Genomic DNA, 21670 nt, shown 5'->3' on the forward strand with positions numbered 1-21670 from the left:
AATCCTTACCACTATCAACTGCCTCAACTATGCTGGAATAAAAAGTTAGCAAATTTGTTATACATGAATGGCCATTTGTAAAACCATTTTGCGACTCATATATTAATTTATGTTTTTCAAGATGGAGACGAATTGTATTTGCAATTATTGATTCAAGTAACTTTCCCACAATAGACGTTAGGCTAATTGGCCGATAGTTTGACGCAAGTGATCTATCTCCTTTCTTAAAAATTGGTACCACATTAGCTACCTTCCATGACTCTCGCACTCTGCCTGACTCTATTGATTTATTAAATATGGTAGACAGTGGCTCGGAAAGCTCCTCTTTGCATTCTTTAAGCACCCTGGCAAACACTTCATCCAGCCCTGGGGATTTGTTTGGTTTTAGTTTTTCTAATTGTTTAATTACATCCTTCCTGGTAACTGCTAAACTAGTCAACCTGTCCTCATCCCCACCCACATAGACTTGTTCGGCTGAAGGCATTTTGTTAAGTTCTTCTTTAGTAAATACAGATATAAAATATTTGTTAAAAATACTACTCATCTCCTTGTCATTATCCGTTATTTGACCTGTCTCAGATTTTAATGGACCTATCCTTTCCCTTAGTCTTAGTTCGATATAACTGGAAAAACCCTTTAGGATTTGACTTTGCTTGCTCTGCTATGCGAACTTCATAGTTTCTTTTTGCTTTCCTAATCTCTTTTTTAATATTTCTAACCAGTTGTATGAATTCCTGTTCTAAACTGACTTCCCCATTCTTAATCCTTTTGTACCAAGCTCTCTTTTTACCTATAAGGTTCTTTAAATTATTTGTTATCCACTTTGGGTCATTAGTATTCGATCTATTCAATTTGTATGGTATACTACGTTCCTGTGCTTTGTTTAGAATATTCTTAAATAAGTTATATATTAAATCTACATCGAAATCCCCTTTTACGTCACCTATCGCTGGGTTCATGTCTCGCTCCAAGACCGGCCCACACCCTATACCCAGAATTTTCCAATCTATTTGACCCAAAAATTTCTTAGGCTATTAAAATCAGCTTTTCGAAAATCTGGCACTTTAACAGAATTTTCTCCTACAGGTCTATTCCATTCTATGCTAAATCTAATTTCTTTGTGATCACTGTTCCCTAGCTCACTCCCTATTTCGATGTCATTAATTTGTGTTTCCCTGTTAGTTAACACTAAATCTAAAATATTATTTTCCCGCGTTGGTTCCTTAATGTGTTGCGTAAGAAAGCAATCGTCAATTAATTCTAGAAAATCTTCTGCTTCACTATTCCCTGTTTTGTTCACCCAGTTTATTCCACTAAAATTAAAGTCACCCATGACATAAATACTGTTAGATCTAGATGCTCTAGATATTTCATCCCATAGATGTTTTGCTTCCATTCTGTCTAAATTTGGTGGCCTATATATAACTCCTCTTATAATATTATTTGCTTTTTCGTTTAATTCTATCCAAATAGTTTCTGTGTGTGGCTCAGTTTTGATTCCCTCTTTGAGACTACATTTCAAATTGTCCCTAACATATATGGCTACTCCCCCTCCTCGTCTAATATATCTATCTGTGTGAAATAGTTTAAATCCATTTATTTGATATTCAGCTAATAGTTCTCTATTTTCTACATTCATCCACGTTTCGGTAAGTGCAATAATATATATTTTTTTCTGTGCAGACAAGAGCATTTAATTCATTTATTTTATTTCTTAGACTTCTACTGTTAGTGTAATATACCCTAAGTGAATTGTTATTTTGAGGCCCTTTTCTTTCCCTGATCATTTTGCCAATTCTTTTCTCCCACGAACACATACTTTTATTACCTCCCTCCAAATCAATTCCCATACCACTATCTACTAACAGTTTAAACCCAAACAAACACCTCTAACCACTGGTTCCAACGAGTTCGCAACAGCAACAACCCCAGCCCTCGATAGATGCACCCCATCACGAGCATACATTTCATTTCTTCCATAGAAGTGTTCCCAGTTGTCTATGAAAGATAATGCATTTGATTTGCAATATCTTTCAAGCCGGCAATTGACACCAAGTGCCTTCGAAATCCATTCATTTCCCACTCCCTTTCTTGGAAGAATGCCACATATGATCGGGATTCCTCCCTTGCTCCTAACTAATTCAATGGCTGTCCTGAATCTCTGTATTAGTTCCTCACTCCTAACTCGCCCAACATCATTACCCCCTTCACTTATACAAATAATGGGTTTGTTTCCATTTCCCGTCATAATATCATTCATGTTTCCAACAATATCACCAATTCCAGCTCCCGGATAGCAAACTCTTAATCTGTTCCCCCTATCTCTGGTAAAAAACGTTCTGTCTAAATACCTCACCTGGGAATCTCCCACAACCAAAATTCGCTTCGGTACCTCCTTAATTTTCTGAGCAGCCTGAGGGGCCTGCGCTCCGCCGCTCTTTGCTGATTTTCGTTCCGAGTGAACTGCAGGCGCACCACAGCACTCGTCCTCCAACACGGCAAATGAATTTGCTGTCCTTAGGGCGTCTGTAGGCGGCCCTGTCAAAGTCTTCTTAAGACCCCTGTCCTTCATGACTCTCCACGATGAGGTCCCGTCAACACTGGTCTCCTCCTTCGTTTCCTCCCGAAGTCTCAGCGGTCGTACCTCCTCCCGCAGGGAATCCATCTCTGCTCTCAGAGCTCCAACCAGACTCACCAAATCCTTCCATTATTGCAATAATAATGTTACTCCAGAGCTCCAGCTAACACAACCTCTCACTGTGACAGCACAATTCGTCATTATTAGATAACTAATAATGACGAATTATCAGATAACTGATTATAGGACGACTAGTATTTATAAATACTCAACATTAATATCTGTACTTTATTATTATTATCTAATATCTGTATTTATTAAAGTGGAACTTAACATTATCCCTTCAGCCGAACTAGTATATTTTTTCCATGACACAACATTGCATTCGATGTTGTTTTAGATTTAGCCACGTTTCCATATAGATTTAACGTGGCAATATAGCACAGGCTATTTTGAGCCCGTGAATTGCATTCCAATAGGCGAGTGATTTTATATACCTAATATGTATATCCCTCACCCATGGCATACACATGAAAAAAAAATATTTTTCATGTGAGGGAAATCTTTGAAACCTCTTTACCGATTGCTTTGAAATTTTGACACAACGCTGTATTGAAATAGGCGCGTGTTTTTATATACCTATTATATACATCCCTGAACTGTGACAGGAAAAATATGTTTTTTTTTAAACGGTTCAATCTGTTGGACGATTCCATTTCAATGTTTCAGATTTATTGATAAATTGATCCTTCACATGCTATGGGCAGATTCCCTTCACATACTATGGGCAGATTCGGTTGTGTTTTGTACCCTGTATTATGCTTCCTCATTTTTGCCGTAGCCGGAATTTATCATTGTTAAACATCATGTTATTTTCTTTATTTTATTTATTTCGAAAACTTTGTTGATATCTGCAGAGCTTCTGGGATTTTGCCATAGTGGTTGAGTAACTGTGACAGACAGTATCTTCCCGCTCTAAATCCATGGTGTCCTGGGTTGTGTAGTTCATTATTTTCCATAAAACTAGAAAGTTGATTCCTAATCACTCTTTCAAAAACTTTTATTATGCGAGATGTTAGTGCAACTGGTCTATAATTTTTTGCCAAGGCCTTACTACCCCCCCCCCCTTGTGCTATATTATCGTTATATCTAAATCAGCTATATCTGCTGATTGATGCAACATATGGTATCTCCCCTGTATATAGGCTCTTTATCCATATTATGCTGACCGCTCGCGCTTAAATTTTGTTTAATGAATATTGAATTCCACGAGTCCGTCCCAGGAGCTGAGTGCATGGGCATATTGTCAATTTCTCTTTCAGTCTTCCGAGTTCGTGTTAATATCCGTTATATTATCTGCAGCTTGAATGTCATATCATAAAGAAGCTGTCTGGATCATCAACATTCATGTTGTTTATTGGTGTGCTAAACAGCCTCATACTGGCTTCTTAGAATTTCACTAATTTCTTTGTTGTCCTGTGTACGTCACAATTCCACACACAATGTTGACCAAGGCGTGTCTGGGATCACCCCAGCCTTTGAACCCTCATCACGGCCCTTGTGGATTTGTTCATTTGATATTGTTATGTCGCAACCGGGTTCTTCACTGGTGGAACTAAAGTTCTCGTATCCGGCCCCAAGTTAGTAGTGGCTTTCAAGGAGTGAGCTCGGTAATGCAAGTAAAACACAATGGGGGAGGTGCATTGAATACGACAGTCCATCAATTATCTCTTATATAATCACTTTCCCATCGCCTCATATATAATCCTAAAGGAAGTATTACTACACTTAATATGTATACCAGTGTCTCACTCATAGGACACTAAACGCTCCTCGAAGCTCAATCGATGCAGTCTTGTCAGCAACCGTGTTTCCTCGACCGTCCTGAGTTTCCAGTACCGTCCTCAACCAGTACTGGGAAACACCAACGGTTCTACCCTGGCCACAGGGTAGACTCGTTGGTCTACAGTCAAAACACAGTCTCACATGGTGCTCTTCGTGCACGCCAACAATCACTCTTCAGCCTGGAGCTGGCAGAGAACATCAGCCTCACGCTGCTGGGCCTCTTCACGTACAATTACAAGGGTATCAAACCCCTGGCAGGAGCTTCTTGCAACTCGCTGGCACCTTACTGTCAGTCGTCTCTTCCGCTAGCCAGTCCCGGGTATGCCGAATTCTGTCACTGCCACTTCACAGGCCGACAGTAGAACACTACACAGTTTTTCTCCGGCGGCGGCTCACAGTTTCCGTAAAGCAGAATGGAGTAGAGAGCTATTGGCTGTGCTGGGAAGACTGACTGTCCTCGTACCACAGCAGCCCTACGACGACTCTGTGGATACAGACACGTCATCAGTACATGGGACACTAGGAAACGTCACTTACGTACTCTGACATAGACATACAACTCCTCCTCCTATAATAGATGGCACTGATTTTCTAGGCGCCACCTCACCAGAGGTCAGCACCAGCTACCTCTCGAGCTGACTAGGACAGGAATCTAGCGCCTCTTGCTGGTATAATCCTGTCACCACTAGATGGCGTCGTCCAATTTGTGGGGATTTCAGGAGCGGACTTTGTGGCATTGACGTCGCTGCTCCATGTTCCGACGATGGAATCGGGTTCGTAACAGATATATCACGCTATTGTGGTTACTGTGTGTACCATTCGTCTTCATCTTGAGAAACATGGATTAGTGAATGATTCACAACATGGCTTTATAAATGTTTACAATTTTTTTCATTCAGTTGTTCATTCATTCAGTTGTAATGAATCGATAGATATTTTTCCTAATATTCATTTGATATAATTCATTATATTGATATTGAAACAAAAGATTACGGTAATTTCGGTTACGATGGCTAGCTATGGGTTTATTTAAAACTAGCTGTACTCGGCTAGTACTAGCAGTCGGCTAGTTTATTTAAAACTAGCTGACTGAGGTTACCTACCTTGAGGTGCTTCCGGGGCTTAGCGTCCCCGCGGCTCGGTCGTCGACCAGGTGGACTGATCAACCAGGCTGTTGGACGCGGCTGCTCGCAGCCTGACGTATGAGACACAGCCCTGTTGATCAGGTATCCTTTGGAGGTACTTATCCAGTTCTCTCTAGAACACTGTGAGGGGATTGCCAGTTATGCCCCTTATGTGTAGGGGAAGCGTGTTGAACAGTCTCGGGCCTCTGATGTTGATAGAGTTCTCTCTCAGAGTACCTGTTGCACCTCCGCTTTTCAACGGGGGTATTCTGCACATCCTGCCATGTCTTCTGTTCTCATGTGATGTTATTTCTGTGTGCAGGTTTGGGACCAGCCCCTCTAATATTTTCCACGTGTAAATTATTATGTATCTCTCCCGCCTGCGCTCAAGGGAGTACAGATTTAGACTCTTTAGTCGGCCACACATTCCTGTGGCTCAGTCAGGTTAAATAGAAAAGAAAGAAAAGAGAAAGCACACGTTTCTAATGTTTAATTTCACAATGCATGTGGGTATATAATATTTGTTTTTGTTCCATTGTCTGTTGTGATATGGAGATTGTCTGGCCGCAAGAACAGCTCATTCATTCAGTCAATCGTGATTCCTACAATTGATTTGAATATTGGGAAATACTTTTTCTGCCAATTCTTCTTTTGACTAAATTTTAAAAGTTATGAGGCAATGAAATTCGTCCTGAGGTCAGATCAACCAACACGATTCCATTCCCAATTTCTAGAAATTTATGGGAGAATATCTCAGCTGATGGATCCTTTTGCAGCTGGACACGCATATTTGTAGGTAATTTTCACGTCTTTACGTGGCACCTTAACGTAGAGTATTTCAGGCAAGCATTTTTTTCTTCCCCTGGTGTCGATCGAGGGATTACAGGTAATGTTTGCCTGAAATCTCCTGCAAGCAATGTTAATGCGTTCCCAAATGGTCTGATGTTTCCACGCAAATCTTGCAATGATCGAAAAAGAGCCTTAAGCGATTTTTTGTGGGCCATTGTGCATTCATCCCAACAATAGGTTTACATTTCTGCAATACTTTTCTCATGCTGGATGCTTTGGAAATGTTGCACGTGGGAGTTTCAATGAATTGCATGTTCAGTGGCAGTTTCAAAGCCGAAGTAGCAGTTCTTCCACCTGGTAGCAATGTCGTAGCTATTCTATTGCCATTTTGGAATCGAAATGCTGTCAGAATCAGTCCAATTAGGAAGGTTTTACCAGTTCGTCCTGGCGCATCTGAGATGATTTATCAACCCCGTTATTGACAGTTGGAATTATTTGATTGTAAATGGCTTTTCGCTCAAGCATTAGCTTAGGAATATTTGATTGCACATACGACAAGAGATCACCCGTGTTGTAATTTTGCTCACGACGCAATTCTACGTGGAACAAAGCAGCATCAGGTGATAGCATTTCCAATTGATTGGGAACTTTGTTCGCGATTTCTAAGTTCAAATCTTAAATCAATATCAACGCTCCGTTGTAGATTTTTGCTGTGTAATTCATGTTCGTATTTGAATTTTTCTTGCGTATATGACGGATAATATCTTCAGCCATGTGCGATTTATATTTCTCCCATAGCTCTGTTGGGGATGATGGAGAGCAGGTGGTCATTATGATTGCAAACAATACACGAATTTGATTTGTATGTTAATGCATACATTCCAGTGTCGGTCGTTATCCAATATATTCAGAGCTTGACATGCACTACGGGAAGTGGCATGTGTTACGCCGTTTACAAATCTCAATGGCTGGAACTACGTTGGATCTGGCACATTTACCAACACCTGCGAAGAAAGAAGTATTAATCTTGATTGGGATGCACAGTGTACAGTCGGCCTATCGTAGTTTATTTGAATATGCCAAGTTGTCCGTCGACTTGCTCTCCTCGTTTGTGTCGTTCAAATGATTTTCTACTGGCATTCGATTTGTAATACGTAGCCACTTCCGAATTCAGCAGTTTCGCAAACGCATCATTTGTACATAACGTGAAGAAAGCAGTTAACGTTGTAGCCAGTGGATTCATAGCTGTGTGTGTTGCACATTTGCAACTGTGAAATATACTTGTAATTTTCTTGTTTTCAAAACAAAAACACAAAATACTAACAAATATTTCAATTAAAACGCAGATCAATCATCACAGCTCAATTTCATCACCAATTGCACTGAAAAATGAGAAGAACTTAAAAAAACGAAATGAAAAACAATGAGAAAAGAAACAGATAAACTATACCCATGAAATGAATGGTATGGTAAACAACACAGCTCAATTCCAACGCAATGTCACACAAAATAATTAAATCAAAATGAAAATATATAAAAATCTATGAAAATTCAATTTATTAATGCAATCGGAAACATTGAAATGGAATCGTAACATATTTTGTATAGCGCATGTTGCTCTTACGTGCAACAGATGGCGCTGTTTTTCAAAAAGAGCATGTTTTTACAGGTCACAGGTGTGGCATCTAAACAGTAGGTATATAAAAACATGCATGTATTCGAATGGAATGTTGTGTCAAAATTTCAAAGCAATCGGTGAAGAACATTTGGAGATTACAGCATGTGTTGCTCCTACATATTACAGATAGCGTTGTTTAAAAAAAACATGTTTTTCCTGTCACAGATGAGGCATGTATATAGTAGGTATATAAAAACACTAGCCTGTTTATATGCAACGTTGTGTCAAAATTTCAAAGCAATCGGTAAAAAGGTTACGAAGATTTCTCTTACATGAAAAACACAGTTTTTAAGAAAAAAAACATTTTTTTTCCCGCCACACACGTGACATCTATATAATATGTATATAAAAATCCGCTCGGAGGCGAATGGAACTTTCGGAGATTAGCGATTTTGAACAAACGAACATTTCCATTTTTATTTATATAGATGAGGATCAGTTATCTAAAAAAAAAAAATCCATATCAGTATGTTAGATTTGATAAGAACAAAATTAAAGCTATTAATTTAATATTCTTGTATCTTCAGGACTTTAGAGAGAGAGACCACCAATCATGTCCCAGTTCATTTACTCAGAAGCAGAGGAAAGTGAAGAAGAGCAAGAAGAATATGAAGAAAACGAAAGGAAAAAATTGAAAAAACTAAAAACAGTTATAGATGACTCTTCTGAAGAGGATGATGACGATGGTAAGTGATGCAAACGTTCTCAATGCTGTTGTTTTTATAGATTCAGCTACTCGGAACAAGTTCTAAGTAGCATGGGCTATGGTGAGCCCGTAACTTACCTAGCACAGAAGCGGGGCAAGTAGCACTGGCTATGGTGAGCCCGTAGTGGACTTTCCTGGCATGTGCTGGAGCGGTGCTGAATGTGAATGTGAACGTTCTCATTGATTCCAAGACTTTGTATATATACTATGAATTTGTTTCATCCATACCTGATGAGGTTCTAGAATTTCTACTCCTCAAACCCGGCCCGAGGCCATGATTGAATTTTGAGAGCTTGGTCCAACGGTCTGTTGCTTGGAGCGTACCACATATCCACCATAGTCCAACACTTCTTGAAGAAAACTATCTAGTTTTATCTTTAAAAAATATTCGTCAATATTATGGCTGTGAGGTTGTTGAACAACAGTGGACCTCTCATGTTTATTCAGTGGTTTCTGGTTATGCTTATGGCCCCCCTGTTCCTCATTGGTTGTATTCTGCATTTTCTTCCATGTCGATTACTCCAGTATGTTGTCATTTACTGTGTAGATTTGGGACCTGGGCCTCCAGTATTTTCCACGCGTATATCATTTGATATCTCTCCTTTCTCTTTCTATCGAGTACATTTGGAGAGCATTAAGATCACTTTGTCAATGAATTATTAGGACGTAGTATCCCAATAATTTAGGGGCTTTATCGCGTTTATTTATGCCGTATATGTTCTCTGAACTCCCTCTATTTCAGCAATCTGCTTTCAGCAATCTTAAATAATTTGATATAAATGTATGGATACACTTCATTGCTATTGTTAATGTTCTGATATATTTGTCATTTTTAACGAGACGTAGTTAAGAACAAAGGCAACTGCAGAAGGCCTATTGGCCCCTATGAGGCAGCTCCTATCTATAACCACCCAATCCCACTCATATATATGTCCAACCCGCGCTTGAAACAATCGAGGGACCCCACCTAGTTAAGAACAAAGGCAACTGCAGAAGGCCTATTGGCCCATACGAGGCAGCTCCTATCTATAACCACCCAAGCCCACTCATATACATGTCCATGAAACAATCGAGGGACCCCACCTCCACCACATTACGCGGTAATTGGTTCCACAAATCAACAACCCTGTTATCGAACCAGTATTTACCCAAGTCTTTTCTAAATCTAAATTTATCCAATATATACCCAATGTTTTGTGTTCTGTCTTGTGTTGCTACTTTTAATACCCTATTAATATCTACTGTGTTGTGTCCATTCATCCACTTGTAAACCTCTATCATGTCATCCCCTAACTCTTCGCCTTTCCAGTGAATGCAATTTAAGCTTTGTTAATCTTTCTTCATATGAAAGATTTCTAATTTGGGGAATTAACTTAGTCATCCTACGCTGGACACGTTCAAGTGAATATATATCCATTCTATAATACGGCGACCAAAACTAAACTGCATAATCTAAGTGGGGCCTAACCGGAGCATAATATTGCTGAAGAACCACACCAGGTGTCTTGTTACTAAAGCTTCGATTAATAAATCCCAATGTCCTATTTGCCTTATTACGAACATTCATGCATTTATACTTTTGTTTTAAATTCTTACTAATCATAACTCCCAGATCCCTTTCGCAATCCGACTTCGCAATCTCAACACCATCAAGTTCGTATCTTGTAACCTTGCCTTGCCTTGCTTCTGTGCTTCCAAGTTATTATATCCTATAGCCTTGCTTCTGTGCTTCCAAGTTATTATACCATAAAGCCTTTTGAAATATGCCAGACCTTCAAAACTTCAAGAAATGAAGGGAGTTGTCAGTTGTCAGAAATCTCAGTTGCTTAATTTAAAAACTGCAAAGGTGGTCGTTCTGGAGCCTATTGAATTTTTGAACTATCTCATCAATATTTTAACTTGCTTAGCTAAATGAACTGTGGGGTTAATTCCTTAAGCCCATTATGTGTCTCTGTAACCTATATTATGGGGTGCATAATAAATGAACTAAACTAACTAAAACTAATAAGAACAATACAATAAGAGTAAAGAACTTTCATCGCATTCATCTCTGGTTATTTATTGATAGAAGAAGAGAAAATTCGTGAAGAAAATAAAGACTTCATTAACGACGACGATGAAGAGGATGATGAAGGAGGTTCGGGGTCAGACAGTGAAAAGTATAGCAAACGAAAACGGCGGAAGGACGATGAAGATAAAACAAACTACCTCGATGATGATGATATTGATCTTATTGAGGAGAACACTGGTATGAAACTTGACAGAAAGGTTAGTTTTCTCCAATAATTATTGTAATATATATTTTGTTTATATTTATACAAGTTTCTGTACAGGATAGAAAAAGATAATTTGCATTTTTGTGTTTTAAAGAATGAAAAGAACTTGAATTTCACACCGTTTAGATGAATTAGAAACAAAATTGGGAAACCATTATTGCTTCTGCTGGCATATATATAAGTAGAGAAATATAATTTAAGATTAATTTCTGATATATATCTAATATATTTAATATATTTATATTTCAATTATATAAAAGTGTATTTATATAATACACAGTATACAGTATTTTTTAGAGTGAATGTTTTAAAAATAAGTTTTGGACAATTATATAATTTTTATGGTAAAATTTTAGTCAAAATTTTGATTAAATTTTCCTAGAAATATATGCTGATTCCAATTATAGCAAAAACCAATTCTGCTGTCTTGTAAATTCAAGATCTTACTAGATTTAAATAAATTTTAAAAAATGTTCATTTAAAAAAGGGTTGACCAATATATAAAAAAAAAAGTTGTAATTTTAAACATTTGACTGCTCCATAATATTGACTGCCTGACTGACTTGGAGGTTGTGCTACAATGATAACCTAAGTAAGTATCATCATCTAAGGTATAACCAAACCCTTGAATCATTTGAATGGTTTCGTGAGCGTGTTACATACTAAATCTCAAAATAAGATACTAAATATACTAAGATACTAACATACTAAATAAGAACTATAATACTAGCATAGTACTATAGATTGTCTTCATGACAATTTTTTGTTTATGAATTAATGTATATATGTCTTGAATTTTTGTTTCACAGAGAAAGTATAAGCGTTTGAAGAGGATTGTGGATGAAGAATCTGACGTAGAAGAGGAAGATGTGCAGGGTCAGATTCGAAGAGAGATCTTCGAGGGTTCAGGCGTAAGTAAATCTCTGGAGTTTATGTTGTATTCAGTGCCACTTTATATGCATAAGCAGTGTTTATAAATTGTTTGTTTTCTAACGATGTTTATTATGAGGTACCCTGTGTACTCAACTTATCCTAGTTGTGTTGGAGGGGATTAAGCTTCGGCTCTTTGGTCCCGCCCCTCAACTATTAATAACAGTGCTTCTCGAGCACTGCTTCCTAAGATCCTCGAGCTCTGTCATAACTGAAAACTCACACCCCATTTGAACCACCCACACCGGCGGTGGGGTGGTTCAAATAGCTTAGGCTATCACCTCATTATGTCCGGTCGTGATGGTCAAGTGGATTAAGGCGTCTTGTACACATCAGTTGCGTTGCTCCTGGGAGTATGGGTTCGAGTCACTTCTGGGGTGTGAGTTTTCAGTTTCATATTGTCCTGGGGACCATTCAGGCTTGTTCGCATTTGTGTTCCTCACGTGTGCCCCAAAGAATGAGGTGATTTGGTAAAATGCTATGCCCAAGATTACTATCCGAGTGCCGGCGGTAAGGTGGTTCAAATAGCTTAGGCTATCACCTCATTATGTCCGGTCGTGATGGTCAAGTGGATTAAGGCGTCTTATACATACCAGTTGTGTTGCTCCTGGGAGTATGGGTTCGAGTCACTTCTGGGGTGTGAGTTTTCAGTTGCATATTGTCCTGGGGACCATTCAGGCTTGTTCGCATTTGTGTTCCTCACGTGTACCCCAAAGAATGAGGTGATTTGGTAAAATGCTATGACCAAGATTACTATCCGAGTGCCGGCGGTGGGGTGGTTCAAATAGCTTAGGCTATCACCTCATTATGTCCGGTCGTGATGGTCAAGTGGATTAAGGCGTCTTGTACATACCAGTTGCGTTGCTCCTGGGAGTATGGGTTCGAGTCACTTCTGGGGTGTGAGTTTTCAGTTGCATATTGTCCTGGGGACCATTCAGGCTTGTTCGCATTTGTGTTCCTCACGTGTGCCCCAAAGAATGAGGTGATTTGGTAAAATGCTATGCCCAAGATTACTATCCGAGTGCCGGCGGTGGGGTGGTTCAAATAGCTTAGGCTATCACCTCATTATGTCCGGTCATGATGGTCAAGTGGATTAAGGCGTCTTGTACATACCAGTTGCGTTGCTCCTGGGAGTATGGGTTCGAGTCACTTCTGGGGTGTGAGTTTTCAGTTGCATATTGTCCTGGGGACCATTCAGGCTTGTTCGCATTTGTGTTCCTCACGTGTGCCCCAAAGAATGAGGTGATTTGATAAAATGCTATGCCCAAGATTACTATCCGAGTGCCGGCGGTGGGGTGGTTCAAATAGCTTAGGCTATCACCTCATTATGTCTGGTCGTGATGGTCAAGTGGATTAAGGCGTCTTGTACATACCAGTTGCGTTGCTCCTGGGAGTATGGGTTCGAGTCACTTCTGGGGTGTGAGTTTTCAGTTGCATATTGTCCTGGGGACCATTCAGGCTTGTTCGCATTTGTGTTCCTCACGTGTGCCCCAAAGAATGAGGTGATTTGGTAAAATGCTATGCCCAAGATTACTATCCGAGTGCCGACGGTGGGGTGGTTCAAATAGCTTAGGCTATCACCTCATTATGTCCGGTCGTGATGGTCAAGTGGATTAAGGCGTCTTGTACATACCAGTTGCGTTGCTCCTGGGAGTATGGGTTCGAGTCACTTCTGGGGTGTGAGTTTTCAGTTGCATATTGTCCTGGGGACCATTCAGGCTTGTTCGCATTTGTGTTCCTCACGTGTGCCCCAAAGAATGAGGTGATTTGGTAAAATGCTATGCCCAAGATTACTATCCGAGTGCCGGCGGTGGGGTGGTTCAAATAGCTTAGGCTATCACCTCATTATGTCCGGTTGTGATGGTCAAGTGGATTAAGGCGTCTTGTACATACCAGTTGCGTTGCTCCTAGGAGTATGGGTTCGAGTCACTTCTGGGGGTGTGAGTTTTCAGTTATATATTTACATATATATTATATATAATCCATCTGCTTTAATCCATCACTAAAAAAGGACTCTCAATTCACTTATTTAACCGCATCATCCTATTGAAAGTGTAAGATAAATCAAGGATATAATTAAGACAAATGGATAGAATTTTAGCATTCTTTTGCGCTATGAATGTGCAAATGGCTAGAGATGAAGGGTTTTGCCTAAATTTTGCACCTTTTGTTCAACGTTTTCCATATATTTGAATTAAAGAATGTGGGTAATAAAAAGAGGACAGAACTCCTGAAAATGTCCTTAAATCTCAGCAATATGGTAAAATAAATATTTTGTAGATATTATAATAGTTATTACTTCATTACACTAAAAGTATTTTTTATTAAGTATTCCTCATGAAATATGATGAAAACTTTGTATTTTCAGAATATGCAGCACCCCAGAGCGAGTCCTTGAAGTAGCTGTTAGGATGGTTGGTTGGCAGCTGGCTTGTGAACCCTTAATAAGACGCACAGTTAGAGAAGTATACCTTAAACGTGCCAGAATCAGTAGCAGGCCCACTCCTCAGGCTGTGAACATCATTGATGAACATCATTCACTTTATGAACTTAAATATTTAGAGGACAAACCAGTCATAGATCTACAGGGTGACCAGTTCCTTCATCTCAAATGTGGTGTTGAAGACAAACTGTTGACCGTTAGCTTTTCCGATACCATTGAAGGAAGTACAACTAAGACTTACCTGGATGAAATGAAGCAGTTGTACTGCCGAGATGAGTTTTCCCAGGTTGTCCAAGACTGGAATGATCTGAGAGGCCGGGCAATTGAATTTGCCTACAAACGGATTATTGAAGATCTTAAAAGGGAATTGTCTCAACGTTTGCTCCAGGAATCGAATGATCACGTGACGGAAAAGTGTTGCAGTAAACTCAGATAAAAACTGGATAAAAATTGCACCCTATGACCCCGGAGATTTTTCTGGTGACGACGAAGACTGGGATACTGAAAAAGGCTTCAGAGTATTTTCTATTGCATTTGTTCCAGACCTTTCCCAGGCAGCATTTGGTTGTTGCATTGACATTGACGGTGATTGTTGTGAATATATTCGTCTCCCACATTTACTCAAACGGCGCAATGCTTACAATGAAAGAGACGCTTTGACTAAAAAAAGTGATATTAGGCGCATGCAGGATTTTATTACTCGCTGTAAACCACATGTTGTTTCCATATGTGGACAGTCTCGAGAAGCTCTCATGGTTAAGGAAGACCTGATTCAAATTCTCAAAGATCTAGAAAAACAAGAAAGGTTTCCTAAAATAAATACAAAAATCATTGACAATGACCTAGCTCACATATATGCAATGTCCAAGAAAGGAGAAGCAGATTTCCTTGATTACCCTCCACTATTACGGCAGGCTATATCAGTTGGTCGACGTGTTCAGGATCCATTGATTGAATTCTCGCAGCTATGTAATGCTGATGAAGAATTACTTAACATTAAGTTCCACAGTCTACAGGACCAATTAAACTCTAAGGAACTACTCGATGCTCTGTACACTGAATTCGTCAACTGCACTAATGAAGCTGGGGTCAACCTAAATCGTGCCGTAGCACATCCATATACACAGAACTTGGTCCAGTTTGTTTGTGGTTTAGGACCACGAAAGGCCAACCTTCTTATTAGGAATATGAAGCAGAATAATCATCGTCTAGAAAACAGGAACCAGTTAGTTGTGGACTTCCACATGGGTCCAAAGATATTCATTAACTGTGCAGGATTTATTAAAATAGACACCAATGCTTTGGGTGACAGTGATAATTATATAGACGTTCTAGATTCTACCAGAATTCATCCAGAAGCTTATGACTGGGCTCGAAAAATGGTTTTTGATGCACTAGATTATGAAGATGAAAATGGAGAACCTGCAGAAGCCTTGAAGGAAATCTTAGAAACTCCAGAGAAACTTAGTGAGCTTGATCTTAAAGCTTTTGCTAATGAACTACAGAACCAGGGCTTTGGCAAGAAGAACACAACTTTGTATGACTTTAAACGTGAGCTGAAACATAGATACAGAGATTTTAGGTCAACCTACAGGTCTCCGACGCCAGAAGAAGTTTTCAGTATCTTGACTAAGGAGTCGCCGGAGACTTTTTATGTGGGTAAGCTTGTTCAGGCTACCGTCACAAATTTTATTCATCGCAAACTCCGTCGAGATCAAGTGGATAATGCCTATCCTGTCAGAACTGAAGGTACAGGTCTTTGGCAGTGTCCCTTCTGTCTAAAAAATTATTTTCCTGAACTAAGTGAAGTGTGGAATCACTTTGATGCCGGTGATTGCCCAGGTCCAGTCATAGGAATTAAAGTTCAATTAGATAACGGAATATCAGGTTTCATCAGTATAAAAAACTTGTCGGATAAAACGGTGATAAATCCAGCAGAAAGAGTGAGACGAGATTGTTTAGTTCTTTGTCGTATCATGAAAATTTATCCTGATAAATTTTCAGTTGATCTCACGTCACGATCATCAGACCTGCAGGACCGAAATAACAAGTGGAAGGCTCCAAAAGACACTTATTATGACCATGAGGCTGAAGAAAAAGATTTAAATTTGGACAGGAAAAAGATGGACCAAAAAGCAAGTCGGTATCAAAAGCGAGTGATTGTTCATCCCTCCTTCAGAAACATTGACTATAATGAAGCTGAAAAGGTTATGCAGCAATTGGAGCAAGGAGAGGTGATCATACGACCATCAAGTAAAGGCATTAATCATCTCACTGCTACCTGGAAAGTTACAACAGGAATCTGTCAGCATATCGATGTGCTGGAACAAGCTAAGCAATATGACTTTTCTCTTGGTCAGAAACTATGGATTGGAAATGAAGAATTTGATGATTTGGATGAAATTATTACCAGACACATTTTACCTATGGCCAGTAACGTAAGACAAATACTTGAACACAAATATTACAAGGAGTCTATCATGGGCAATAAGGAGAAAGCAGCAGAGTTACTGAAAGAGGAGAAAAGGAAAAATCCGAAGTCGATCCCGTATATCTTTTCGCCTAGGAAGGATTTGCCAGGAAAGTTTCTCATGTCATATTTACCAAGAGCGAAAGTGATCCATGAATTTGTAACTGTCAATCCTGAAGGTTTCAAGTTTAGGCAGAAAATGCAATTCCTAAATCTTGCCGGACTACTTAATTGGTTTAAGCAGAATTTCCATAGAACATTATCAGGTGCAACACCAAGAATGATGTCCACAGGCTCGTCATACATGGGCAACTCAACACCATATCTTATGGGTGTTGATGCCTTCACAATTCAGAAAGTGGCTCAGAACCTAAATCCACAAATGCTGCATAACCTCTCCCAGGCAGCCACTAATACACCTTGTAGTGTCAACACTTCTGGAGGATTCTCTCATGGTTTCTCAAAATACGCTAATACTCCTTACACTCCTTCAGATCAGACACCGTATGCCACCCCAGGGCCATCCACCATACCTCGCTATAATGGATCACAGACACTTGTGCCATCAAACCCAACTCCCTCACATCAATATGAGGCAGCATATTCTCAGCATATGATGACCAAAGTAACTGGACACTTACCTCAGCCATCTCGCTGTGGATCCCCAGTTAGCAGCCAAGCAAAAAAAAAAAGGATTGAAAATGGCGGCAGATGCTTTGGTGGAAGTTAACGGTGCGACTAATGGACATAATAGACGAAGGATGACGCCACAATGCAATGCTGGAAACCAGTCAACACCTTGCAATACTAATCAATATGATGACCACACACCTCGCCATACTCCTCAATATGATGACCACACATCTCGCAATACTCCACGATATAATAACCAAACACCTCGCCTTTTCCATGGTTAAGTTCATCATCATCCATTCACGCGCTAACATGAGCACTGGTGGAGACCAAACATTACCCTTTGATGATGAATGCCATATATGTCTTTGGTATTGATGACAAAGTTATCTCACTACCTTCAAATTATATGTTTGTATATATAATTTGTACAGTTAAAGAATAAGGAACTATATTTAATCATTACAATAAGTACTGTAATTAAAAAAATTGTTCACGTAACTATGGTATTTTTACCAGGGCAGTCTTCAGTAAAAAAATGTAGTTTTCTGTACCTACATTCATCATATTTTATAGCATGTGAACGCTGTAATTTTGTATAAAAAAATTTTTTTTTATAAAGAAATGCAACGTGTCTCATACGAGATGTTGCATAACTATTCCAAATTTGATTTGTTCCTTTAACTTCATGTTTCCAACTATGACTGACTACCATTGTGATCTGTGAAATGTTTGCTGTGATCTGAGAAACACTTATTAGTCAGAAATAATACACTTTATTTCTCTAGAGAAATACACATCAATTTGTTTATTTTTATCCTGTATTTGTTTGAATGAAATAACGCTGAGCGCACCCCACACCAATTCTTTTAGAAGGTGAGGTGTGATGGAACGATGTCAACGACATCTTTTGAGCCCACTGTTAAGAACCTTACTTCTTGTGGAGGTTCTTTCCTATTATAAATTGTTGGTGGACACATTGGAGAATGTTTTCTTGAAATAAATCTGCAGCTGATAACAGGGAGGCCATGAGTGACTAGTATCACTGCTAAGTAATGCCTACTGAGCTGGAGATTGTTTAGGAATAATGTGTATTGGAATAGGAAAACTATGTGAATGAAAAATGGACTCAATCATAAAATGATTGGGGAATATAGTAAATGAAGTCAATACAGGATTTGATTGGAAATGTAGTAGTAGTAGGCATCCGTCAATCCGGTTATGGAGTTGTGCCCTGGGTGTCTAGTTGTTGTAGTCTAGTTGGATGCAGCGTCTGCTGCATCCAACTAGATGTGGCTGAGAAGGCCAACCCGAGAATGTCAGTCTCGACTGCAGCGAGCGCAGATAAAATGCTGAAGCGGGTGCGCCTGACAGTGGTCGAGACCTCCTCTGAAGTCTATTATCCTCCGCCTGCCTCTTCAGGTCATCCTCGAATTGCTGGAGTCCCTTCTGACCTTTGCATTAGTGGCAGATCTGTCCACAGCTGCTGCCTCCCAAGTGTTGATGTCGATGTTCATCTGCTTGAGGTCGCGTTTGCAGGCATCATTGAAACGCAGCTGAGGTCTTCCGGTGGGTCTCCTTCCTTCCTGATGCCAGTCCTCCATACAAGAGGTCCTTTGGTATACGGCCATTTTCCATGTGTGTGTGACATGTCCCAGCCATCGCATGGGTCTCTGTTTCAGGAGGTTGAACATTGAAGGGACTCTGTTCTCTCAAGTACTGTGTTGCTGGTGACGTGGTCTTTCCACGTGATGTCAAGGCTTCGTCTCAGGTTCGTCATGTGCAAGGTATTGAACCGTCTCTCCTGGCGAGAGCGCAGGGTCTAGAATTCCGAGCAGTAGAGACATGTACTCACCACACATGCCATGTAGACTTGTGCCTTGGTGTGCACTGTCAGTTTGGCATTTTCCCAAACGCGCTTTGTGAGCCTGGCAAGTGTTGTTGCGGCCTTCCCGATACGCCTGTTGAGTTCAGTGTCCAGGGAAAGGATGTCTGAGATTGTGGATCCCAGGTATACAAACTCGTGAACTACCTCCAGCACATAGTCGGCTATGTTTATACAGGGTAGCTCATTCACGTCTTGTCCCATCACCTGTGTCTTCTTCAGGCTGATTGTCAGGCCGAATGCGGAACAGGCTGCTGCAAAGCGGTTGAGTAGCTGCTGCAGGCCTTCTGCTGTGTGTGTGGTGATCGCTGCGTCGTCGGCGAAGAGGAACTCCCTGAGGATTCGCATCTGTACTTTTGTCTTTGCTCGGAGTCTGGATAGATTATAGAGCTTTCAATCAGATCTTGTACGGAGATAGATGCCTTCTGTGGTTGTTCCAAAGGCATGTTTGACGAGGATCGCGAAGAAGATGCCGAACAGGGTTGGAGCAAGAATGCACCCCTGTTTAACACCACTGTTGATGTTGTACTGTTGATGTTCAGTAGTTTAGCCGTCATACACGACAGTCCCCTTCATGCCCTTGTGGAACGATTGTATCATGCTGAGTAGGATGGGTGGGCAGCCAATTTTGGCCTAGGTCTTGACGAGTCCGTCCATGCCCACTAGGTTGAAGGCCTTTGTAAGGTCAATGAAGGCAATGTACTAGGCTTTTCTTGAAGCTGTCTCAGGGAGAACACCATGTCAGTGGGCGACATGGTGTAGATTCCCAGGTGAGGTATTTAGACAGAACGTTTTGTGCCAGAGATAGGGGGGAACAGATTAAGGGTTTGCTATCTGGGAGCTGGAATTGATGATATTGTTGGAAACATGAATGATAATGGAAACAAACCCATTATTTGTATTAGTGCAGGGGGTAATGATGTTGGACGAGTTTGGAGTGAGGAACTAATACAGAGATTCAGGACAGCCATTGAATTAGTTAGAAACAAGGGAGGAATCCCGATCATATGTGGCATTCTTCCAAAAAAGGGAGTGGGAAATGAATGGATGTCGAGGGCAATTGGTGTCAATTGCCGACTGGAAAGACATTGCAAATCAAATGCAATATCTTTCATAGACAACTGGGAACACTTCTGTGGAAGAAATGAAATGTATGCTCGTGATGGGGTGCATCTATCGAGAGTTGGGGTTGTTGCTGTTGCGAACTCGTTGGAAGAAGTGGTTAGAGGTGTATTTTTGGGTTTAAACTGTTAGTAGATAGAGGTATGGGAATTGATTTAGAGGAAGGAGGTAATAAAAGTATGTGTTTGTGGGAGAAAGGAATTGGCAAAATGATCAGGGAAAGAAAAGGGGCCTCAAAATAACAATTCACTTAGGGTATATTACACTAACAGTAGAAGTCTAAGAAATAAAATTAACGAATTAAATGCTCTTGTCTGCACAGAAAAAATAGATATTATTGCACTTACCGAAACGTGGATGAATGTAGAAAATAGAGAACTATTAGCTGAATATCAAATAAATGGATTTAAACTATTTCACATAGATAGATATATTAGATGAGGAGGTGGAGTAGCCATATATGTTAGGGATAATTTCAAATGCAGTCTCAAAGAGGGAATCAAAACTGAGCCACACACAGAAACTATTTGGATAGAATTAAACGAAAAAGCAAATAATATTATAATAGGAGTTATATATAGGCCAACAAATTTAGACAGAATGGAAGCAAAGCATCAATGGGATGAAATATCTAGGGCATCTAGATCTAACAGTATATACGTCATGGGTGACTTTAATTTTAGTGGAATAAACTGGTTAAACAAAACAGGGAATAGTGAAGCAGAAGATTTTCTAGAATTAATTGACGATTGCTTTCTTACGCAACACATTAAGGAACCAACGCGGGAAAATAATATTTTAGATTTAGTGTTAACTAACAGGGAAACACAAATTAATGACATCGAAATAGGGAGTGAGCTAGGGAACAGTGATCACAAAGTAATCAGATTTAGCATTGAATGGAATAGACCTGTAGGAAAAAATTCTGTTAAAGTGCCAGATTTTCGAAAAGCTGATTTTAATAACCTAAGAATTTTTTTGGGTCAAATAGATTGGAAAGTCTTGGGTATGGGGTGTGGGCCGGTCTTGGAGCGAAACATGAACCCAGCGATAGGTGACGTAAAAGGGGATTTCGGTGTGGATTTAATATATAACTTATTTAAGAATATTCTATTCTATAAGTTAAGAATATTTATTCTTAACTTAATTAAGAATATTCTAAACAAAGCACAGGAAAGTAGTATACCATAA

At 39.8% G+C, this 21670-nt stretch overlaps 1 protein-coding gene across 1 annotated transcript; it reads left to right on the forward strand.

Annotated features, from left to right (window-relative positions):
* Nucleotides 1-8567: 8567 nt before the first annotated feature.
* Nucleotides 8568-17756, forward strand: LOC123751569 (transcription elongation factor SPT6-like). Its single transcript, XM_069304254.1, is given in 6 exon segments — nt 8568-8700; nt 10789-10988; nt 11806-11933; nt 14295-14799; nt 14801-17515; nt 17517-17756. Coding segments are annotated over 6 exon segments (3921 nt in total).
* The last annotated feature ends 3914 nt before the right edge of the window (nt 17757-21670 follow it).

Source organism: Procambarus clarkii, chromosome 52 (assembly GCF_040958095.1).
Source record: "Procambarus clarkii isolate CNS0578487 chromosome 52, FALCON_Pclarkii_2.0, whole genome shotgun sequence".
NCBI classification, from domain to species: domain Eukaryota; kingdom Metazoa; phylum Arthropoda; class Malacostraca; order Decapoda; family Cambaridae; genus Procambarus; species Procambarus clarkii.